General features: G+C 36.2%; 1 protein-coding gene across 13 annotated transcripts in view; it reads left to right on the top strand.

The window, feature by feature from the left end:
* NPHP1 (nephrocystin 1) overlaps window positions 1–25965 on the top strand; it is a 79180-nt gene that overhangs the window by 36381 nt on the left and 16834 nt on the right. For 12 of the 13 annotated variants that reach the window (XM_011385894.2, XM_011385893.2, XM_023526342.1 and 9 more), the window contains 7 exons: window positions 364–458; window positions 2175–2303; window positions 8754–8828; window positions 17061–17171; window positions 19391–19473; window positions 21314–21390; window positions 22211–22310. In XM_011385894.2, coding sequence (XP_011384196.1) covers window positions 364–458; window positions 2175–2303; window positions 8754–8828; window positions 17061–17171; window positions 19391–19473; window positions 21314–21390; window positions 22211–22310 — 670 coding nt within the window. The remainder of the gene's footprint in view (window positions 1–363; window positions 459–2174; window positions 2304–8753; window positions 8829–17060; window positions 17172–19390; window positions 19474–21313; window positions 21391–22210; window positions 22311–25965) is intronic. The other variant, XM_023526338.1, reaches the window with a different exon arrangement.

Genomic DNA, 25965 nt, shown 5'->3' with positions numbered 1-25965 from the left:
TGAAATTAACTATTTTATATACATAGTTTAAATCTCCAAAAAGTGTTTACAGATTTTCCGCATATTTCAAAAAATATTTGAATGGATCATCTTTATCATGGGACATGTTATTGGCCTAACAGTCTTTCAGATCTTCCTTAAAGCTGCTCTGAGATCAGCTCTTAGGTGCTTCTATTTTTACATTTCATCCGTTGTTTTTATGTGTAAATCTCCGTTGGTACTTCTGTCTTAGGAAGCCCATTTCCAGCAAGCAGCTTGGCCTTTTGGGTGTCTGTTTCCTAAGTTGGTAGTAAAACGTAGATTTTTGACTTTGAATTTTATTCCTTTCTTTGTAAGAAAATAAAGGAAAAATTATTTTTGCAGGGAATCAGTTTCGAGCAAGTTACTTCTTACAGCCAGAGCTCGCTCCTTCACAGCTGGCCTTCAGAGATCTCATATGGGATGCTAAGACAGGCACTGTAAGTATAGTCACCACCAGTAGGATTATGGCTTTTCTAGATTGTGTTGTTATTGCAAGTATATTAGTAACATGTAAATTGATTAATACATTATAGAAAACAGAAAAAAAAATGGTTTCTGTATTGTAATTTTGAACCACTCAGTGAGTTTCAGCTAACGTAAAACTTGGGTTTGTTACTGTGACTTCATCTTGTTTCTCTTCTTTATTGCTCTTTTCTCACATCGTTACAAAGAGGATAGTACTATGCATCTATCTTAATCACTTTTTGCCTCAATTTCTTCATCTGTGAAAAGTGAATAATAATAATAATACTTCCAACATAGAATTATTGTAATAATTACATTGTATGTATGAAGAGGCTGACGACAGTGCCTGGCTCATGATAACTCAGGAAATGTTAGCTAGTATCATTATCAGTAGTAGTAGTAGTAGTAGTAGTAGTAGTAGTAGTAGTAGTAGTAGTAGTAGTAGTAGTAATATTATTTTGATTAAGTAGGATTGAGGACATTGGTAATACTTTATGATTATACTTCTTTGGGTATAGCTTAGAGTAAAAGATTCTTGTATCCTCAGTATTTGAAGAAGGAAATACTCTTGATATTTAATTGTACACTCTGACTTTTTAGCAGGTATAAACCACATTAGAGCACATCACTCTTCTTCTTGTTTACCTTCTACTTTTTCTCCCTTCCAGAACCTCAGGGGAAGAATAAAAGGACCCAGTGTGGCCACATTTTGTAGGGTGGGGTGGCACAGAATTTTAGTACCCTTTTCCCTGTCAACCTGAGCATTGCCTGGAATTTTCTTAGTATTAAGTATCTTTTATTACAAGTCAACAAAGATGTTGTATTTGGTCCGTTAAGTGTACAAGTACTAGAATAAATGGCATTTTATTGTGTAGACTTCTACCCAAATAACTAAATATTCAGCTCCCGTTTCTTAAATTGCAAAAGTGACAAGCTTTTACATGTTATGTTATTTTTTTCAGTGATATAATTATTTAAATGGAAAGGCCCATGACCAATAAAGAAGAATGTTAAGAATTAAAGATATGCTTAAATAAGAAACCAGAATGCCAATTTATTTATTTGCATCATGAACTATACCTGTGAAGTAGAACTGAATAATTGCTTCCAATGCAGGTCATTTTCTTTGTCAAAACATCTGCATAAGGCCTTTGAGCCACATTTCTCTTGCTTAGGCCCACTTCCATGTTTGGAAGTGTACTTTCCCTTCTAATAAAACTTTTTTTTTTCGGCTGTAAAAAAAAAAAGTCTGCATAAGAAGCCAAGTAACAATGTAGATGGAATTAAACCAATGAGGAGCCAGCTGGGTACTATGAATACTAGTTTGACTGTCTACACTCACCCACATTATAGAAGAATGACTGTGAATGAACCTCGAGTAGAGTGATTCAATGGTCAAGTTACACATTTTATCTGATTCTACTGACTGTTCATCACAAATTTTATGCATTTACCACCCCCAAGCAAGTATTTTACATATGTATGAAAAATTTACCTAAAGTTTTGATTTAAATTGAACATACTGTTGACATTTTTCTTGTGGATATATATTTGCAAGTAAACTTTTTCCTTTTATTCTTTTTTATTCTATATACATATTCTTAAGTATTTATAAAAGATGTTTTGAAAATGATTTTGTCTTATAAGTCATAAAAGTAAACTTTTTTAATGACTAATTTCTCTCTCAGATTAGGTCGAGACCAAGTCGTGTTTCATTGATTCTGACCCTGTGGAGCTGTAAAATGATTCCTCTTCCGGGAGTGAGCATCCAGGTTCTCAGCAGACACGTGCGCCTCTGCCTGTTTGATGGTAATAAGGTGAGCTACTGAAGATCACACTGGTTCATTTCAGAATGAAAAATGTTTTGTTAATGCATGGGGTCCATCTGTCTCTGTGTCTTTCTCTCAGTCTCTCTTTTTTGTCACATGTTTACGTGTGTGTGTATGTGTATATTTATGTGCAAGTGTATGCATACGTGTGTATGTATGTATGCGTGTATATGTTTATGTATATGTGCATATGCATGTATATGTGTATGTATGTATAAGTGTATGTGTGTATAGGTATATGTGTAGATGTATATATTTGTGTTTGTATATGTTTATATGTATGGATATGTGTATGTATATGATTATGTATATGTTAATGTGTATGTAAATGTATATGTGCACATATATGTGTACTGCATAGGATCTGTCTCTGTCTTTCATTCTCTCTTGTTATATGTTTACATGTGTGTATGTGTATGTATATGTATAACTATGTTTATATATAAATATATGTGTTTGTATATGTCTGAATATGTATGTGATTATGTGTATGTATATATGTATGTATATGTGTGTGTTTATATGTGTATGTGTGCATGTACATGTATGTATGTATATGCTATACTCATATATTTGTGTGTATGTATATGTTATGTGTATATGTATGTGTATGTCTATAAAATAATGGTAGAATACAAACCACATGGGTTTTGATGACATAGACTTAATTCCTGGCTCTTTCAGTTGCTAGGTATGTCATGTTGGTATATATATTGCAGTTAACTCCTCTGATCCTTATATTTTTCACCTACAAAAAGGTACTGATGCCTGTCTTCTAGTATTCTATACAGACCACTTTTTAAGTGCACAGTGTGTTGCATTTTTGACAAATATACAGGATGTGGAGTATTACCCTCACCTTGCAATGTTTCCTTGTATCCTTTTCCATTTAACTCCTCCCTGATTCCTAAGAGAATATTTTTACCCAGTACCAAGGAGAGAATTTGAATGACTCTAAAAAAATCGATATGCTCATGTGCTACAGTTTAAATAGTGCATAGATGGAAGTTAATATCTTTAATTACATGTGCTAGACAAGAAGAAAAATTTTAAATCAGTGATCAAAGCTCTCAACTCAAGAAGCTAGAACAGGAAGAAAAAAGAATGGAGGAAATAATAATATAAGATTAGAACTTAATGAACAAAATAGAAAATCAAAAAAGGCAAAAGTTTATTCTTTGAAAAAATTAGTAAAATCGAGAGATGCATAGTAAGACTCATCAATAAATTTTAAAAAGTGATAGAGAAAGAAAACAAATGATCAATATCTGACATGAAAATGGAGACTTCATCACAGATTCCACAGACATTAAAAGGACCATAAGGGATATTATGAACATCTTTATGCCAATAAATTTAACAATGTAGATAAATAGATAAATCTCTTGAAAACCGTAATTACTGAAACTGATACAAGAAAAAATAGAAATTTTAAATAACCTTTGTTAAAGAAATTGAAACTGTAATTTAAAATCTTCCAACAAAGAGAACTTTTGGCCTACATGGCTTCAGTAGTGAATTCCTCCAAACATTTAAGGAAGAAATAATACCAGTATTACACAAATTCTTCCAAAGAATAAATAAAGAGGAAATGCTTCCCAACTCATTTTATAAGGCCAGGAAATATATGATTCCAAAATATGACCGAACATTACAGGAAAGAAAAATAACAAGACCAGTATCCCTCATGAATATCCAAACTAAAATCCTAAACAAAATATTAGCAAATTAAATATCATGACTAATTGGGAAATATTGACTTTGAATTCTAGGGATTCAAATGCACACAGCTGTGTAACCAACATTTAACATTTGAATATAGACCATTGTAATAAGCCATAGTAACAGAACTAAAGAAGAAAAATATATACTCATCTCAATGGATTTAGAAAAAGTATTTGATGAACAAGCCAGATCCCGTCTGATCTCGGAAGCTAAGCAGGGTTACACCTGGTTAGTACTTGGATGGGAGACCACCTAAGAAGACCAGGTGCTGTAGACGTAAATAAAATAAAAAATAAGGATTGTAAACTGACGAGGTCCTTGCAATCTGTGAGGTCAACCAAGGGTTGCCTCGCCTTAAGAAAAAAAGTATTTGACAAATTTCAAGACCCATTCATAATTTTCAAAAATTTTTCAACAAACTAAGAAGGGGATTTCCTCTTTACCAATTTTCCAGATTGGAAAAGGGCAACAAGAGAAGACTAAAGCTAGCTTCATCATACTTAATGGTGAAATACTGAACACTTTTCCCCTAAGATCAGGAAAAAGTCAAAGGATAAGATAATTCAATTGTTTAAATGGGTGAAAGACTTGAACAAGCACTTGAAAATATATGTGAAAAACCAAGAGACATATAAAGAGATACTCAACATATAATAAGTCATCAGGAAAACACAAAACCATAATGAGAGAGATCCAGCCATAGGCTATGTACAAGAAACCTACCTTAAATATAATAATACAAGCAGGCTAAAGGTAGAAGAAAAAGACATAGCACTCAAAAGATATTAATATCAGACAAAGTAAACTTTAGATAAAGGACAATTACCAGGAATAAAGAGGTACACTACGTGATAAAAGGGATGATTCACCAAGAAGATGTAGTAATCCTAAATGTGTATACACCTAACATCAGAGTTTCCAAATACATAAAGTAAATATTGATAGAACCAGAAGGAGAAATGGGCAAAGCCACAGTTATAATTAGAAACTTCAACACTTCTCCCTTCACAATCTGTAGAACAGGCAGACAGAAAATTAATAAGGATATAAAAGAATAGAATAATACCATCAAGCTGTATCTAATTAACATTTGTATAACACTTCACCCCCAAATAGTAAAATACACATTCTCTTAAGTGCATAGGGAACATTCAGCAAGATAGATGAACCCGAACAAATTGAAAGGATTGAAATCATACACTGTATGGTCTTTGATGACCACATGGAATTGAATTAGAAATCAGTAACAAAGATACCTGGAAAAATCATTAAATAATTGGAAATGAAACAACAGATTCTAAATAATCAATAGGTTAAATGGAAATTAGAAAATATTTTGAACAAAATTTTTTGAACAAAAAAGGAAAATGTAACATATAATCTGTGGGATGTTGGCTAAAGCATTGCTCAGGGATATTGATAGCACTAGGTGCTTACCTTAGAAAATTCTCAAATGGATGGTCTGACTCTCTCCTGAGTGGTGAATAGGGCTTTACAAGGCAAAGAGAAAGGGACAGGTGTACCTGATTAAAGAAGCAGCACAGATGAAGGTCTTGGTAGGAAAAGACTTGGGAAAAGGGAGGCTAGTATGGCTAAGGGGAGAGAGCAAGGGGAAGTGTGGACTGGGATGAAATGGGAGACATCAGGAAGGAGTATAGTATAGGACATTGTAAGCCATGGTATAAGTAAGTTTTGTCTTTATCCTAAAAACAGGGAGAATTGGGGAAGTGGCATGATTTAGATTTACGTTTTGGAAAGATCTCTGGCTCCTCTCTGGAAATGAATTAGAGGGGACAGAAGGGGCATGAGTAGACCATTTGGGGGTTATTGTACAGTGTGGTGGTCAAAGGGCAGCAAGTGTCACCTTCAAGAAAATAAAAGCTGGAGCCAGCCTGCCTAGGATTAGACTTGCCTCTACAGTCTTCTAAGTGTGGTATGCTGACCAGAGTACTTGACCTTGCTCTCACTTTCCTCGTCTGGTATACATACATCTCTTAGGGTCAGTGTGAGGAATAAATGAGTTAACATAAATAAAGCACTTAGAACAATACATGGAAAATAGTAAATGTGCCATAGACGATAATGACTTAGATCAGGGAAGTGGAGGTAGAGATGAGAAGTGAAAACCAACACGATTTGGTGATGGATGGATATGGCAGGTGAGGGAGAATGGGGTGTCAGTGGTGGTGATATTTATTGACATTGGGAACACCGAAAGCAGATCAGATCTGGAGGAGTTTGTGGGTTTAGCTTTGTTCACATGGAGTATACTTTTAACTCATGGCATGAGGAAAGTACCTTCCTTTCATTCATCTGAAGTGGGGGTAAATAAATGAACTTGTGTTATATTGATCCTTACTTCCAAATTCTGCACAAAACCACTGCCACAAATGAGACAATAGGTGTCATCAGTGACCAAGAAAAGATGAATTGCCTTTTCCTGAGATCTGGTTTGATATTTTCTGCTTTACCTCTCTCTATTCTCATATATGAGAACATAAGACAAAGATTGGAATTTTATTTTAAATAACATCAAAATAATAGAAGTTATTTTACAGAAAAAGAATAGAAATTATGAAATTAATTTGTCAACTTTCCAAATTAATAAGTTATGGAACAAATACTCATGCTATTGACTTGAGTGCTTCTTTAATAAATCTAAGCCTACTTACAACTAAAAAGCATTTTTATGAAATTAACAAGACACTGCTTCCAATAATGGCCAGGTAAGCTCTTCTCAGAACAACTTGCCAGAGGTGATAACTGAATTCTGGGCAATATACCAAAAGCAGCTCCCTGAAGGCAATGAAAAGCATTCAAAGCAGGCAGATACTGGAGAGGAGTCTGAAATCATTAGTGTGCTGTCTTTTTGGGTGGAATTTATTATTGATTTTCTCTCCTTTTTATTCTTATGTTTTCTTTTCCCTGCCTTGGTATATATTACTTGAACATTTCTTAGAACTCCATTCTGAATTATCTGTAGTGTTGTTTAGTGGATCTCTCTTTTTAGCTTTTTTAGTGGTAACTCCAGGTGTTATTTGTACATACACAACTTACCACAGTATACTAGTGACACCATTCCAGTTTGAATCAAGTATAGAAATCGTACCTCTCTTTACTTCTCTTTACTCTCTCTCCTTTATAATATAATCATCTTAAATATTTCCCTCACATACATTGAGAATCGCATCACACAATATTATAATTTTTGCTTCAACTATCGAGCACAATTTAGAAAACTCAAGAGAAAATGTGTTGTACTTACCCTTTATTTTATTCTTCGTATTGTTCTTCTTTCCTTCCTGATTCTCAGAGATTCCCTCTTTTATTGAGTCCTTCCTGTTTGGAAAACGTCCTTTAGCCAACCTTTTCAAGTTAGGCCTGCTGGCTGCAGACTCTCTTAGTTTTTCTTTATCCGAGGATATCTCTTTTCCCCACTCATTCCCGAAGGATATTTTTACTAGATATAGAATTTTGAGTTGGTGATTCTTTTCTTTGACACTTGACAAATAACATGCCACTTTCTTCTGGCCTCTGTGGTTTCCCATGAGAATTGTTTCCCTGTCAGTTAATCAAGCTGTTGTTCCTCTCTCATTGCTTTCCAGATATTTCTGTTTAGTTTTTAGACGTTTATGCTGTATCTTGGCATGGATTTCTTGAGTTTATCCAGTTTGGAGTTTGTTCAGCTTCTCGAATCTGTAGGTTGATTTTTTTTTTCTTTTTTTGCCATTGTTGTCTCTAATATTTTTCAGCTGCAAACTCTCCTCTCATCTGGGAGCTCAGAATAAATAAAATGCAGTCTCACATAACAGCATGTAATAATCAGGAGGAGTTTGCTCTTTAGAAGTCTGGGTTGAGAATATATATTATTTTAGGAAGAGTTTAAAGTAAATTCGTATATATTAGCTATTGATGGTAATGGGAACTTACTCTATGTGGAAAACCACTTAGCCACCCATAAGTTACTCCTAGCTGCCTACCAGTAGGGACTTAGCAGTGAAATGAATTTGACCTAATATGACATGTTTGGGATAATTTCTAATTACTCTTAAAGGTTAGTTTTAGAAGTGCTCTACTGAAATATTTTTATCAAAAATAAAAAATATATTATCTGTTCATTTGGAAGATGTCAATTTTAGCCATGACTTTACAGAATTTGAACTCTTCTTTATAATTTTTGCTCCTTTTGTGTTTCATTGTCTTATGTATATTATAGGACTATCTTCTTGCCATAGCATTTCCTAAGAAATTAAATTGCAGGAAAAATATAACTTGTGGGCCTAGAGATTTTGAAGAAAGCTGAATCATTTTTCTGAGCTGTTAGCATTGTCTTTCTTGGGGGTTACATTTCTTAAAAGGTCATTTGTACCTGAAATTTCACTTATGTTTCTGGTATACCTATCCCAGCTATTAAGCATTTCACTTAATAGAGTTTATTATCAGCACAAAGATCTGAGTCTGAATTCATTTTATTAGTTCTTTCATTGTTTTATAAGTAACTACTGTAACACTCTTTTGTATGTATTTTAAAAGTTATGTATGTACTTGGTGTTAAAAGAAAAAGAAATTATAGAATTACACAAAGTAAGAAGTGAAAGACTCCCTCTCCCTCTGGTTCACACAGTATAGCCACTGTTAACCATTCGGAGCATGGATGTGGTGATGTTTCAGAGAGCTATCTACATGATTTCAAATGGGAAAATCTCATTTCAGGTTCTGAGCAACATTCATACAGTCAGAGCCACATGGCAACCTAAAAAGCCCAAAACATGGAACTTTTCTCCCCAGGTGAGTCATCTGCTGAGTGAATAGAGTAAACATAAACTTTATCTGTTAAGTGTTGTGCAATTAATGTCTAAAGCGAGGCTATCAAAGTGTATTTCTGAAATAACATGTGTAGGCCAGAGAATATGGGGTCAGATTCGAATCTTTAGATAATTTAATGTTCTTCAAAAACTTTGATAGAAAGTACTCACCAAAGTGAGTACTTAATTCCTATGAGTCATCTTATTCAATGGATTTCATAATTCAATTCTAGAAAATTCCCTCTGATGAAAAACAAAAAAAGATAACATTTAGAAAGTGTTTTTCAAAAACGAAGTCTCCAATCGTGTTATTGAGAGCTGTGCTTTCTTCAGATTAAGTCAAGGGTGATGCCGAGGGGACTGATACATTGCACCCAGGGACTGCCAAGACTGGAACAAAAAAGACTGGAGTGGGGTTGGGTGGTTTCAGACTGCTGAGTCAATTCTATATAGGGGCCATGAAGATGAAGATGGCCATGTTCCTTTTTTTTTTTTATTTTTTTTTATGGTGACACTGGTTAATGAAATTCAATTTCATCTGTACACTATAACAGTAAGGCATATATATATTTACACTGTATGTTCACCTCCCATAGTTAGATTTCTTTCTGTCACCACCTATTTGACCCCCTTTACACTACCTCCCCCTCCTCCATCCTCTAATCTCTGGTAACAACTAGTCTATATTCCATGTCCATGAGTCTCCATTTGTTTGTCCAGTTCATTTGTTGCTTTTAGGTTTACATCTCACATATAAGTGATATCATGTCATTTTCAACTTTTTTTGTCTGGCTTATTTCGCTTAGCATGATTATCTCGAGGTCCATCCATGTTCTCACAAATGGCAATATTTCATCTCTTCTTATGGCTGAGTAATATTCCATTGTATATATGTACCACAGCTTCTTCATCCAGTCATCTATTGTAGGACACTTCGGTTGCTTCCATGTCCTGGCCACTGTGAATAATGCTTCTATGAACATCGGTGTGCAGATATCTTTTCGGATGTGGGTTTTCAAGTCTACTGGAACAGCCCCGCCTTGTTCCAGTAGAGGGATTGCTGGATCATATGGTAGATCAATTCTTAGTGTTGTGAGGAATCTTCATACTGTTTTCCTTGGTGGCTGTACCAATTTGCAGTCCCACCAGCAATGTATGAGGGTTCCTTTTTCTCCTCATCCTCTCCAACATTTGTTATTACTTATCCTGTTGATTATAGCTATTCTAACAGGTATCAGGTGGTATCTCATTGTGGTTTTGATTTTCATTTTCCTAATAGCTACCAATGTTGAGCATCTTTTCATATATTTGTTGGCCATTTGTATGTCCTCTAGGGAGAAGTGTCTGTTCAGGTCCTCTGCCTATTCTTTGATCACATCCTTTGTATTTTTGTTGTTATTATGTTGCATAAGTTCTTTGTATATTTTGGATATTAGGCCCTTATCGAAGGCATTGCTTGCAAATATATTTTCCCATTCAGATCATTGTCTCTTTACCTTATTGACAGTTTCTTTTGCTGAGCAGAAGCTTTTCAGTTTGATGTAGTCCTATTCATTTATTTTTGCTTTTACTTCCCTTGCTTTTGATGTCAAATTAATAAAATCCTCTTTAAGACTAAGATCCTTGAGTTCAGTTCCTATGTTTTCTTCTATGCATTTTATTGTTTCAGGTCTTATATTAAGGTCCTTAATCCATTTTGAGTTAATTTTGGTGTGTGATGACAGACAACAGTCTAGGTTCATTCTTTTGCAGGTGGCTTTCCAGTTTTCCCAGTACCATTTATTGACTAGATTTCCTTTCTCCACTATATGTTTTAGGCTTTTTTATCGAAAATTATTTGCCTGTGATTCGTATGAGTTTTCTTCTGGACTCTCAATTCTGTTCCACTGGTCCATGTGTCTGTTTTGCTGCCAATACCATACCATTTTGATTACTGTCACTTTGTAGTATAATTTGAAGTCAAGCAGATTGATACCTCCAGCCTCATTCTTTTTTCTCAGGATAATTCTGGCAATTCGAGGTCTTTTGTGCTTCCATACAAATCTGATGATTTTTTGTCCTGTTTGTTTTTTTTTCTTTAAATGCCAATGGGATTTTGATGGGGATCGCATTAAATCTGTATAATGCTTTAGGTAGTATATGGTCATTTTAACTATATTGATTCTTCCAATCCAAGAACATAGAATATCTTTCTATTTCTTTGTATCTTCCTCGATTTCTTTTAATAGGGTCTTATTCTTTTCATTATATATGTCCTTCACATGTTTCGTTAGATTTATTCCTAGATATTTTATTCTTTTTGTTGCAGTTGCAAAAAGAATTATTTTTTCCACTTCTTTTTCTGACATTTCATTATTAGAGTATAGGAATGCTATGGACTTTTGAACATTGATTCAGTACATTACTGAATTTGCTTATTGTTTCTAGTCGTGTTCTTGTGGAGTCTTTAGGGCTTTCTATATAGAGAATCATGTCATCCACAAATAGAGACAGTTTGACTTCTTCATTTGCTATTTAGATGCCTTTTATATCTTTCTCTTGCCTGATTGTGCTCGCTAGGACCTCCATTGAATAGCAGTGGCGATAGTGGACAGCCCTGCTTTGTTCCTGATTAGAGGGAACGTTTTTAGTTTTTCACCATTAAGTATAATGTTGGCTAAGGGTTTGTCATACATGGCCTTTATTATGTTAAGGTGCTTTCCTTCTATACCGATTTTGTGAAGTGTTTTGATCATAAATGAGTGCTGTATCTTGTCGAAGACTTTTTCTGCATCTATTGATATGATTATATGCTTCTTATTTTTTAATTTGTTAATGTGGTGTATCACATTAATTGATTTGCATATGTTGAACGATCCCTGTGCTTCTGGGTTGAAACCCACTTGATCGTGGTGTGTAATCCTTTTAATATGTTGCTATATTTAGTTATCTAGTATCTTATTTAGGATTTTTGCATCTGTGTTCATGAAAGATATTTGTCTGTAGTTTTCTTTTTTGATGTTATCTTTAGCAGGGTTTGGTATGGGGGTAATACTGGCCTCATAAAATGAGTTGGGAATTATTGCCTCCTCTTCGCTTTTTTGGAAGAGTTTGAGGAGAATAGGTATTAAATCTTCTTTGAATGTTTGGTGGAATTCATTGGAAAGCCATCTGGTCCTGGACTTTTATTTTTTGGTAGGTTTTTGATCATTGTTCAATTTCCATACGGCTGATCGATCTACTTTGATTTTCCAGTTCTTCTTGATTCAATCTAGGAAGGTTGTATTTTTTCAAGGACTGGTCCTTTCTTTCTAGGTTGTTAAATTTGGTGTCATATACTTTTTCATATTATTCTTGCATGATTTCTGCAATGTCAGTTGTAATTTCCCCTCTTTCATCTCTGATTTTGCTTATTTGTGTCCTTTCTGTTTTTTCTCTAGTGAATCTAGCCAGGGGTTTGTCAATTTTACTAACCTTCTCAAAGAATCAGCTCTTCATTGCACTTATTTTTTTTATCATTTTTTTTGTTTTCAATTTCATTTGATTCTGCTCTATTTTGATGATTACTTTCCTTCCGCTGACTTTAGGCTTCATTTGTTCTTCCTTTTCTAGTTTTTTAAGATGAAGCGTTAGGTTGTTGATTTGGGCTATTCTTGTTTTTGGAGATAGGCCTGTAATAATATGAACTTTCCTCTTAGTACTGCTTTTGCCATGTCTCAAAAGTTTTGATATCTTGTACTATCATTATCATTCGTTTCTATGTATCTCTTGATCTCTCTTTTTATTTCTTCTCTGACCCAGTTATCCTTCAGTAGCATATCATTTAATCTCTGTGTATTTGTGATTCTTCCTCCTTTCTTGTTGCAGTTGATCTCTAGTTTCAAAGCATTTTGGTCAGAGAACATGGTTGGTATGATTTCAACCCTGTTATATTTGTTGAGGCTATCTCCATGTCCCAGTATGGGGTCAATTCTTGAGAATGTTCCGTGTGCAGTAGAGAAGAATGTATAAGCAACCGTTTGGGGACAGAAGGCTCTGTAAATGTTAATTATGTCCAGTTGGTCTATTGTGTCATTTAAGGATATTATTTCCTTATTGATTTTCTGTTTGGATGATCTGTCCATTTCCAACAGTGGATATTTAGATCCTCTACTACGATAGTGGTTTGTTCTGTTAGTAATTGCTTTATATGTGTTGGGGCTCCCTGATTGGGCGCATTCATAAGTGTTATGTCTTGATGCATGATTCCCTTTATCATTATGAAGTGACCTTCAGTATCTTTCTTTACCTTTTTTATTTTGAAGTCTGTTTCGTCTGATATTAGTACCGCTACTCCCGCTTTTCTCTGAATGCCATTTGCTTGAAATACTATTTTCCACTCTTTCACTCTGAGTCTATATTTGTCTTTGGAGCTGAGATGTGACTCCTGGAGGCAGCATGTGGTTGGGTTTTGTATTCTGATCCATTCTGCAACTCTGTACTTTTTTATTGTTGAGTTCAGTCCATTTACATTTAGGGTGATTATGAAATATGAGGGTTTTTTTATAGCCATATTATCCTTTGCTTTCTGGTAGCTCGGTGTTTCCATTGCTTCCTTGTCCTGTTTTCTTTATTTTTGTTGGCTTTGTGAGTTTTCCCTCTAGTCCTTCTTGTTTTATATTTTATACTTCAGTTCTGAATTGGTGTGTGGTTACCATTATGAATATGAAAAAGATAGTTACATATATATGTGTGTGTGTGTGTGTATGTGTGTGTGTGTATTTTCTTCTATGCGTGCCGTATCTCCATTCCCCCTTGTGAATTTGGATCTTTGAATCCTCCCCTTTTTAGTCATTGTTGTCTCAATTTGTCCCTATGTATGCTGAACATTCATTACTATCTCACTATAGCAATTCTCTCCTTAATGTTTAAGCTTATAATGCCCTGTTCTTAGTTAGGGTTGCACTCCTCTGCTTCTATTTGCCTAAGAGTCACCATACTCCTAATTATCTTTTGTGAGGGTTTTTTTTTTTTTTTGTCATTTCCTCTTTTATTATTTCCTGTAGTGCAGGCCTTGTTGTGGAGAAATCCCTCAATTTTTGTATATCTGGAAAGGTCTTTATTTCTCCTTCATATCTCCTTCACTATTTTTGGCTGGTAGTTCCTTTCACTTAATAGTTTGAATATTTGATTGCACTCCTTTCTGGCTTGTAAGGTTTGTGCTGAGAAATCCAACAATAATCTAATCTGTTTTCCTTTATAAGTTACGATTTTCTTCTCCCTAGATGCCTTGAGAATTTTGTTTGTGTCGTTGATTTTTGATAATTTTAATACAATGTGTCTTGGTTTCCGTTACCTGCATGGCTAGAGGGTTAATATTCCTGAGAGGGGGACAACAGAATGATTGAGAAAAACACAGAGACAGTGTATACTAAAGCTGAGACTAGGGGGGACACTGCACTTTGCTTAGATACAGTGACCCCAAGCTCAGTGCAATTATTATATACTTTTGAAGGTTGAGGAGGGAATGGGAGTCTTCTTCTCAGGACTTGAAACTTGCTGGCAGCAGTAATTTCCCAAGGCCTGTCTGTACCCGGTTAGCAGCAGCTGTATGTTAACTGTTTTGCTTCTCTATCCTTGGCAGATTGCTACACAGCCAAGCTTTGCCAATGCTTCGATCAGGTCCAGTTCAGATCTGGCTCTCTACAGTTGGTGTAGGCATTTTTGAGTTGTGATAATTGGGTGTACTATTGACTTCTTGAATTCCAATTTCCAACTCATTCCTTAGATTTGGGAAATTCTTGTCAACTATTTCTCTGAAAATGCTTTCTAGTCCTTGCTCCTTTTCCTCACCTTCGAGAATGCCCATTATTCTTATGTTTCCTCTCCTGATGGTGTCAGCTAGTTCTTGAATTTCTCTTTCATTATTTTTCATTCTTCAGTTTCTTCTTCTGATTCATTTCTAGATTTCTATCTTTAATATCACTGATCCTTTCCTCCATTTGGTCGACTCTATTTCAACTCTTGCAGTGTGTTTTATTTATCTCCAGAAGATTTATTCTGGTTTGTTTGGGGTTTTTTGTTTTTTTTTTTTTTTTTTGAGGGTTTCATTCCCCTTGTTCTGCTCATCTAGTTTTTTCAATTCCTGATTGTTGATATGACTCATTTAGGAACTCACTGAGTTTTGTCAGAAGTAGCATCCTGAATTCTCTGTCATTTAAATCACATGTTTCTATGTCTATAAGCTTATTTTCTGGAGATTTTTCTCTTTCTTTCTGAGATGCCTTGTCACCTTGATTGTTCATGGTGTTTAATGGACTATTTCTCCACCTGGGCATTAATAGGAGTGTATTTATCTTTTTTCCCAGAAAAATTTGTTATATAAAGGCCTCTCTTTAGCCTGTTGCAAAGAAAGCGCTTTTCTTTTGGTTTCCTGTAGGTGGCGCCTAAGCCTCTTGTATCTGTGCTTTATTTGAAGCCTTAATAATGCCCCTTTTTTTCTTATAGATGTTTAATTGCCCTCACTACTCTCAGTCAGTCCCTGTCAGTATTAGCGACAGTTTCAGTAGTGTTTGCACAGATTCCCCTGGGGCTCCTCAGTGTTCGGTCTCGGAGGGTATGAGGGGAGGGGCCCTCTGGGTTGGGGGATAGAGGCTGCGGCTCAGCCTCGGTTTTGCAACTGGGACCGGTAAATATCAACTGTTGTTTCTCTGCCTGCTGCTTCTCTGCTTTCTGCTCTAATGACTGGGCACTGCCGCTGGCCGTGTGGAACTCACAGCTTTCCCAGGCCCGGCTGTTCAGGAACTCACTGCACTTTCTCCCCTCCCCACTCCTACAGAGAGCACTGGAGGCTGCAAGCAGCAGCTTCTTTATTTCTCCCAGTGCACTTCCCAACTCCCGGGGTTTTGACCTATGGTGACTCATGCGCAGATCCCATGCTCATACATACTGGTGTGCAGTTTGAGTGTTTTTTGTTCAGTTTTAGATGTTCAGCTTATTGTTGTTTCAAGGAGAGAGATCTGAGGATGTCTCTCACTCCACCATGTTTCTCCAAACTCTCCATGTTCTTTTAATAAGATTAGTTATCTGTAGTTTATTTTACTTTAATTTTTCTTCCTCCAAGTTTTCATTGCTTTAGTATTTACTTCCCTCCCACACTAGCTTGTGTGTGTCACTGCAGCCTAAGAACCTTCATTAACTTCCTCTTTTGGCTTCAAAAGATATTAAAGCAAGATAGAGTTTCAGTAAGAGGGTACCAGATGTGGCGGAGGCCTGGCCACCATGCTTATGTGTTGCATGTGTCCACATGTTTCTAGAGCACAACTCCTGAAAATCCAGTATGATCTTCTAAGGACTACTTATATTTTGGCACAACACTTCATGATTCTGATATGGCATCTCTGTGTATGTGTAGTGTTTAGGGCAGAATTTTCTAATGTTTTCCCAGATATAAAGATGAACTGTTTGGAATGATAAATAATAAATAAATGTTACTTTGCTGAATGAAATTAAGCATCTATTAGGTGTGAGGTATTCTTCCTAGGTGTCGTAGGAACTTACATGGTGCTAGAGAAGAGACATACAGACATATAATAACTATTTTATGGAATTCTAACCCTATGTATTATCTCATTTAATCCTTAGTGTACTCCTATGGAGTGGGCACTATCGATAACTATCATAAAGGCAGAATATAATGGTTATGGGGCTCCAGGTGCTGTGGAAGCACAGAGGAGGAGGGTGAAATTAATTACAGGCTCAGGAAGATTTTGTGGCAGAGGATGGGTGGGATTTTGTAGGCAGGAAAGAGGGATGTGGTTGTGCAGGGAAGGGGAATGGAATGAGCAAAAGGGAAGGGAAAGGGAAATTCACAAAGCCCACCTAAGGAAAGTTGACCAATGTGTGTATGAAGTCTTTAATTTTAGTTCTGTTTACAAAGAACAATGGCTACTATAAATATCTTATATATGCAAATGATTTTTGTCCACCTCTGGGGATCTAGATATACTACCTGCTTCACATTAGCCTCTCCTCTGAGCAAAGAGTAGGTGAAGGTGAAGGTATTTCCCTTCAACACAAAATTAAATTTTTAACTTTCAATTCATTGGTGTAGATGAGTCCAGTCTATCTGCTTTTTGTTTCCTTTAAAATACCTTTATTATGATTCAAAGGCATAAACCATTTACAGGTGAATGGAGCTGAAACCTGCCTTCCAGTTTAAATTTTTATTAGTAACTTTGTTTTCTTATTGTTTCAGATTACTGGTATCTTGCCCTGCTTGCTTGATGGTGATTGTTTTCTCAGGTCCAATTCTTCATCTCCAGATCTTGGAATATTATTTGAACTTGGAATTTCTTATATTCGCAATGTATGTCATTTGACAGATAAAGCTTTCTAATGTACCAGTTAAAAGAAAAGTTTTTTTAAAAAAAAAAGCTTGTATCTATAAGTGAAATAATTGAGGTTTTTATATGTAATAGAATTTTAATCCTTGAATAATGAGAATGGCAGTCATTCTAATTTATATTTAGTGCTGCTTTTTCAGTAGCTCTTAAAATTAAAATGGAGATTTCAACATCACTAATCACCAGGGAAATGCAAATAAAAACCACAAAATATCACCCCACACATGTCAGAATGGCTATTATCAAAAAAACAATAACAAGTGTTGTTGAGGATGTGGACAAAAGGGAACCTTCGTGCACTGTTTTTATGAATGTAAATTGGTTCAGGCTCTATGGAAAACAATATGAAGGTTCCTCAAAAAATTAAAATATCATTACCATATGACCCAACAATTCCACTTCTGGGTATTTATCTGCAGAAAACAAAAACACTAATTTGAAAAAGATATGTGCACCCCCATGTTCACTGCAGCATTATTTACAATAGGCAAGATATGGAAGCAACCTAAATTGAATGAATAGATAAAGAAGTGGTACATATATACAATGGAAAGGAAACCTTGCCATTTGTGACAGCATTGATGGACCTAGAGATTATTATGCTAAGTGAAATAAGTCAGAGACAAATACCATATGATCTTGCTTATATGTAGAATCTAAAACAAAAACAAAAATAGAAAAACAAACTTATAGATGCAGAAAACAGATTGGTGGTTGCCAGGGGTAGAGAGGTGAGAGAAATGGGTAAAGGGGGTCAAAACATAAAAAGGAAAAAATAAATAAATAAGATGCATTACTGAGCAACACCAGAAAAGTTTACTGTTGTCAAGTGATTTGTGACCAAAAAAAAAAAAACTCTTTTAAGGAAGAAAAACAACCTCAAATTGGATGTAAGCTGCAGATATACTGAAACTTAACAGTATCAACAAAGCCATACCTCAAGTTCAAAGGTTATCTGCCACATAATATATAATATATACCTGGAAGAAATACACCATAATTCAACAACAATTACTTATAATCTTAAATATGACCAAGAGCTTAGAAGGTAAAAAAACAAAACAAACCAATCTGTTTCCAATAAAGGAATTTTCCTGAGGAGGCCCCGCTCAGAAATTTACATCTGTATCTCATTAGCTAGAATAAGAAGGGACATATGGCCACCCCTAACTGAAAAGGAATCTGAAGGAAAAGCACTTTTTTAGCTAGGCATATTGCCTTTCCCTCCCTGGAGGGGAAAAAAAAAAAAAAACTGAGGTTCTTATAATAAATAAAAAAGGTAGGGATAATATTGGGCAGGAAAATAATTAAAAATAAATAAAAGTGTATTTGTTTACATTTATAGCCCAAGTGACATCCATGTTTTTAAAGAATGAAGATATGAAAAGATGGGACTTTTCAGAAAGTGATAGAAGATGCTTGGTGGCATTCCAATGTAGTAGTTCCCCTCTATCCTAGAGTACAGAGTACACTTAACCTTGTGTGAGTGTTCTAATTAAGGGACCTGGCGGAGTGGTGATTTTATAAAGGGAACATTGGAAATTTGGATTAACTTAACATCATGTAAACTATTGAGCTTGTGGGCATGGGTCTGTTATAGTAATCATATGCCTCCATATTCTAATAGCTTGAAAGATGTAGTATATGTATGTGGTCTTATGGTAACCCAGAGAGCCCACTGTTCTGACATTAATGGTATTATACCATCTTTTCATTTCTTTAAGGCAAATTCATCCATATGTGTCATAGTGGGTAGGACAAGAAAGCAGGTCCCCCAAGTGAATTCTGGTGGCCTCTGACATTTGACAGTAGGGTAAAGTTCTGAGCAGGAAGATTTTTGATCAATTTTAACTTTCTCATTCCATCTTTCAGTGAGACAAGACTTCATGATCTCACGCATTATCAATGTGATTGAGCTCATTCCACTCAAGAGACAGAAGCGGCAGTTGTCACATCATTAGGTCTAGGGCTTTTCAAGAACAATTTAACGTGATGAGATTGTCACTTTACCATCTGGCCTGCAAATACAAAGGGACTCTGCTGTGTTTCACTTTGTTTTTTTGTGAAGAATTTTTTAGTTCTCAAGGCAAATAATAATTTTGTTCCTTTAAAAGGACTTGGTATGTGCTTATAAATTTGACTGCTTCAGACATTAAGTTTCATCTACTTTTTTATTTCCTAGTCAACGGGTGAAAGAGGAGAATTAAGTTGTGGCTGGGTGTTTCTTAAACTTTTTGATGGCAGTGGAATTCCTATGCCAGCAAAGTAAGTTGGCTATATATTTTTTCCAAGTGGGTAATTTTATAGAAATTCATTTTTTAAAATCTAGATACCTCAGATTTACAGAATGTATGTTCTATTAGCATTTTAATAACTTGTGGGGAGGGGGCTTTTAATGTTGATTTTAATGTTCTTTTAGGTAGTATATGAAAATAGTATGTACAGTCTCATCCTAAAGAGAAATAAGTAACACATATAGAAAAGGGATTTTAAAACCTGTTTGCACCAACTGTCTGCTGAGAATGTTCTTTCAGTAATTTCCTATGGAATTAGCACATTTCGCAGTGCTAAAATAGAGCCTAATTCTCTCTAAAGAGAGGGAAAGCTAAGTCCAGGATCCCCAAATCCTCTATGACTCTGCCTTTCTTCTGTAGATCGTCCATTGAAATTGTCCTGGTAGCCACTGTAAACAAATTTAAAACTTGAGACCAAAAGACAGACCAGTAGCAAATATTTGCAATATATACATGACAGTCAGAATGTTATTATCCCTAATATAAAAAGGGCTCTCAAAAGTTGAGAAGAAGAAAATCTAAATTTTAAATGGGCACACACAGAAATCTAAGTATAGGATATAAACAAGAAATTAACAGAGACACAAGTGGGTGCTTGGTCAGCAGGGTGATGACAGAGATCTCAGATTTGCAATTATAAAATTCAGGGCTCTAGTCCTACCTCTGCCTATGTTACTGTAGGCAGGTTCCTTAATGTCTCCAAGCATCAGTTTCCCCTAACTTTAAATATTATAATAGTTCCTAAACCCAAAGGTTTGATTCAGATAATGCTCCCCACTCCATCTCTACTGACACCACAGATGGACGTGACCTCCTTACCACAGGACAGAGGTGAAAGTCCTTACTCCACTAGTCCTCTGACATCACCCAGTGGAAGGGGGAGCAGCATTTTATTACCGCCTCCACCCTGCTATCTTAGATGTAGAATCCCGGGCTTCTTTAAGATTTGAGAGTTTTTTCGTTTGTTTGTTTTTAATAATGATCAGGGTTTTAGTTGTACTTTGTAGGAAGGAAAGGTATGTCTATTCAATTTTTCCTAAAGTGGAGTCATAGCTATTATTTTTAATGAGTAGGAGGCCTGTGTTTTGATATAGAAACATTTACAAAGTATATGATTATGTGAAAAAAGCAAGCTGCAGAATAGTACATATACTGTGACTCGACTTTTGTTTATGAAAAACTATGTGCACATCTGTGGGAGGATTTATGTAAACTGTTCCCAGAGGTTGCCCCTGAGGAGCAGGAGTGGGGAGCTGGTACAGTAAGATGAAAGAGGCTTTTTACCTTCCCCTTTCTACACTTTGGCAGTTTGTAGCTTTAAAAGAAAACATGTTTATTTTGAGACTTAACTGTGTGTATTTTTTTGCACTCACATAGAAAAAGATAGGTCAAGGGGCTACCAAAAGGAGGGGGATAAAGAGGGAGCTTTCATATTTTACTTATTTTTATGCCATTCAAACTTTTACAACAATCTACGTGTTACTTTTATATTTAAAAATAATATAAATTCATAATGGCTTTATTTCAAATGTTGACTCAAAATATTTGAAAACACATTTTAAATAACAAGCCATTAAAGTCAAAATAATGACATCAATTAATCTTTCTTATTTTAATGTGGAAAAATATATTTCTGCAGTTAATAGTTAAGAAAGAAAGAAAGACTTTATTTACTGAGATGATACCTCACAGAAGAATCAACAACTTTCATTCTCATTTACCAACGAAACATAAATAAAATGTCTCCAAATGTATCTATGTTTCAAAATGTCCATCACAGGTCTTCGTCATAGCATACCCTTCTTTTGTAGGACTTACGAACTCTACCTGAATGGTGGCACTCCTTATGAAAAAGATATTGAAGTGGACCCTTCAGTATCCAGAAGAGGTACAGCTCTTACGATTCACTTTCCTTACTTTCCTTAGAGATCAAACAAACAGAAGAGTCACCAGAGAAAAATAGCTGTATTCTATTATGTAAATAATAGTCACATTTAAAAAATGTGTCATTCGACATTAAAATTTCAGTCTTTTTTTTTTCAGTGCTTATATTCTTTGTGGTACCTATGAGACTCTACTGTAGGAAATGAGGAATCATGAGGAGGCCACATTTTATCCTCTCTGAATACTCTGTTGAATTAGTAGAACAGGCTAATTCAGAGATTGCCTGTCCCTAGTCAACAGGTGGAGACATTTGAAGTTATGATGTACATGCCAAGTTGCCCTCCAGAAATACTGAGAACCTTTTAAATATGTTCACTGACCAGGCACTGTACTAGATAGATAATGGGGAATGGAGAGTAAGACAGATGTGATCTTTGCCTCATGTAGCTCAGAGCCTGACAGCATTTAATCTACCCCTCTGACCCTGATACCTGCCCGTCTTTATTTCATGACTCAGGACACACAGCACTACTGCTGCCCTGGCAATGCTAGTGCCCACTTCTTGGAACAGGAAGGAGTTGGGTTTCTGAGATGCAGGTGGTTCAACCTAAACTCTGACCTGCTTTATAAACTCCCTTTTCTCTTTGTAATCTGGTGACATCACTGTTTGAAGCTTCTGATGTAGTGGCAGCTCCAGGAGTAGACGCTGGTGCTGAAAATATTTTGTTCTATTATAACAAACTACTTCAATTTATTATTAAAAGACTTATTATACTCACTGTCCCAGCACTTAAAATTTTGACATTTATTAACTTTTTTGAAAGCACATGGGAATGTTTTCCATCAGATGATGACAATGAGAAGGCAGCCTCATCTTCTGGTAAAACTGAGAACTTTGAACAGAAGATCGAGAGACATACTCAGGTTGGTATAGCTTTGACTTGTCCGGTAAACTTTGGTCACTCAGTGTATGTAGAACATCTCTGCTTTTGACTTTTCCTCCTGCTTGAGCATCTTTTGTTGGTTATTTTTTCCTCATTAAATCATCTGCCAAAGATCAATAGGGAAATGGAATAGTAATAAAGTTCAGATTAGCTTATTCTTCTATTTACTAGTTAATACAAATGATAGATTTGGTCAGAAATAGTATAGAAACTTCTAAGTGAGGCTTACTGATCCATGAGCCTATCTTCAGGAAACTTTTTTTAAATGTTTGTTGAGGTATAATTTAGGTACAACAAAATTAATCCTTTTAGTTTATAGTTCTTTGAGTCTTAACAAATGTATATAGTTATGTAACTACCACCACAATCAAGATAGAGAATGTGTCCATCACTCTAAGCCAGTTATCTCTGCTGCTTTGTCATCAGTGCCCCAGCGCCAAGCAACCATTCATCTATTTTCTTTCCAAACAGTATTGCCTTTTCTAGAATGTCATATAAATGAGATCATGCAGTTTGTAGCCTTGTAAGTCTGGTTTTCACTCTATAATGCTTTTGAGATTCATGCATGCCGTTGTATGTGTTAATAGTTTGTTCTTTTTTTGTTCTAGTTAGTACAGGCACACCTCGTAGATACTGTAGGTTTGGTGCTAGACTACCTGCAATAAAGCGCATAGCACAGTAAAGTGATGTTTTGGTTCCCCGATGCATATAAAAATTATATACTACTGTAGTCTACTGTAGTCTTTTAAGTGTGTAAGAGCATTATGTCTAAAAAACAATGTATGTGCCTTAATTAAAAATACTTTATTGCTAACAAATTCTAACCATCATCTGAGCCTGCCGGAAAAATGGTGCTGAAAGAATTGCTTCACGCAGGGATGCCACAAACCTTCAGTTTGTTAAATCACAATATCTTCAAGGCACAATAAAGCAAGGTGTTCCTGTATTCCATTTGGTGGATGTACCATAGTGTGTTTATTCAATTACTAGTTGATAGACATCTGGGTTTTTTCCAAGTTTTAGCAATTAGGAAGAAGCTGCTCTAAGTATTTGCATATGGTTTTTTTGTATGTGGACATATGTCTTAATTTCTCATGGGTATAGACACCTACAAGTGGGGTTGCCTGGACAGATAGTGTTTGTTTACTTTATAAAGAGCTGCCAAACTGTTCTGCAAAATGACTATACCATTTTAAACTCTCACCAGCAATGTATGAAGAATTATTCCATATTCTTGACAACACTTGGTATTACCAGTTTTTTTTCTGTTTGGACCATTTTAATAAGTGAGTAGTGGTATCTCATGGTAGTTTTAATTTGTATTTTCTTCAGGGAGCTTTTACACTAGTAGAATCCCAGGTCTATCATTTTCTAACTCAGGAACATCTTGGACAAGTCATTGAACCATCTCTCTCAAGGTCTCAATGTCTACATTTTTAAAATGGGCACAATAGAAATATCAACCCCATAAGCCATAATGAGGTTAAGTTTAATGAAAAAAAAAAAAGGCACATAGTAAAGCACAGTAGGTATGAACTATAATTATTGACTACAGTTATGATTATGTAAACAGATAAATGCAAATATAGTGCCAGGTAGTTGGTGCTATATGTCAGGGGTCCCCAACCCACAGGCCACATATCAGTACTGGCCCATGGCCTGTTAGGAAATAGGCCACACAGCAGGAGGTGAGTGGCAGGCAAGTGAGCGAAACTTCATCTGTATTTGCAGCCGCTCCCCAGCACTAGCATCACCACCTCAGTTCTGCTTCAGATCATCAGGCATTAGATTCTATAGGAGTACCAGTCCCTGGTGCCAAAAAGGTTGGGACGGCTGCTATATGTCATAAAATTTGTCCAAATGAAGGTGTGCTATGTAGCTGGTAAGATCAAGGGGCATTTGAAATAAGCTTTGAAAGACTGGACAGATACATTGTGTGAAGGTGTGAGGTGTGAAGGAAAGGGCCTTTTCATAGGGGGTACAGTGAATGGAGGTAAAGGGAAAGCATGGCACAGGGACAAGACTGATGCAGTTGGACTGTCCCACTGCAACCTACTTATTGTTGCAGTTATCAAGAAGTAGGGTAATATTTGACATCGCTCTTAGCAATAACTTTTGAATATGTCTTCTCTTCCTGTATAAAAACTTGGCTTACCCCTCTGAATGCTTGCTTTTCTCATTCTAGATCATGTTCTTAATTTAGTTATCTCTAATACTAAAATGTGTTTTATAATTATAGTAGTAACAGTTAAATCTTTCAGTAACCATTAATAATATGTTTATGGGTGTTATTCATTCTTTTGGCTTTTTTTCCCCTTAGATGTTCACAGAGCCTATGCATTCCCTTTTTTGGCCAATCTTTCCTCAAAAAAATTGTTATTTTTCAAGATTAAAAAAAAGAAGCATGGTAGCAGTCTTTGTAACAGAAGAGCTAACATCCTGTTTGGCCTCATTCTTCCTCCTCCTTTACCTCTCTCTACCCACCATTGATAAGCCCAGAACCCAGAGCTCTCCTGAGCATGTCCTTCAGCACAGCTCTTAATAATGTTTCTTTGACCCCAAATACTGGTTTGCAGATATGTTTTACAATCTAGACATCAAATCTGACTGGGTGGTGCAGAGTTCGGATAGGTGAGCCCTTCTTCCAAGGCAGTGAACATTCTGTGTGCTGGGCTTTTAAAGAAAGCTCCTGAGTCCTTGCTCTCCAGACCTCAAGAACTGGAGGGCTTATTTGATTGTAGCACACAGTAGGCACCGAATATGTTTACCTTGAAGATCTTCAAGGTAAAGATCTTCCTTCTAGTGTAAATGTGTACATCTTGGGGGCTCTGCTCAGCCTCCTGCAGTCCCTGGGCCTCCCCTGTCCCACCTTGTCTTAGAGTGTTCTCTCCTCTTAGAACCCACAGAGAGACTTGACTACAGTCTTGAAATTGCCGCTCCACTTTTCATGGACTGGAAACATATATACCTGGTAGTGTCACGTGCAGGTTGGGGCACCTTGCTGGTGGGCTTTAGGCTCAGGCTGGCTCTCACAGAAACCAGGCCATAGATGTAATGAAGCCAGAGGACCCAGGATTGCTTCAGTGCCAGGGGGCTGTGGCTATGGGTTCCAGGTGAAAGGCTGGGCACCAGCATGGGTACTTTTAGGCATCAGTGCTCTGAGCTTATATGCCCTGGAGGTAGAGAGTAAGGCATAACTGATCCATCTCTGTCTCTTCTTCCCCGACCTGCCACCTACAGTGGATGGAGAAGGCATGAAATAATGTGCCATCATCTTCTTCCTTTCCTTCAAAAGTACCTCCCACCTCTGTCCCTGCTCTCTGTTGCTTATAAACTTCACCTTGGTTTAGCCAAATTTCTCTGTTTAAAGGAGAAAGGACAAAGGCTCTTTGCATTATGCCATACAATAGTGCCGTCAGGACCGTGGGCAGGAAGCCCAGTTCAAATTTGTATTAGTGCCCATTTTCACCCAGATCCTTGCCAGTTGGCCTCCTACTGCCCCTTCTCCAGCTAGTAGGCATACATGCGAGTACACTTGGTGTCAGGAGACCTGTGAAGATGCAGTGAATCAATGTAGACTCGCCTCCTTTATCAAAGAAACAGTAGCAGAGTCTTGCCCATGGGTCTCATTTTGC

This window comes from Pteropus vampyrus, unplaced genomic scaffold (assembly GCF_000151845.1).
Source record: "Pteropus vampyrus isolate Shadow unplaced genomic scaffold, Pvam_2.0 Scaffold818, whole genome shotgun sequence".
NCBI classification, from domain to species: domain Eukaryota; kingdom Metazoa; phylum Chordata; class Mammalia; order Chiroptera; family Pteropodidae; genus Pteropus; species Pteropus vampyrus.
The sequence above is the reverse complement of the archived record's forward strand: the minus strand, read 5'-3'. Positions and strand labels throughout refer to the sequence as shown.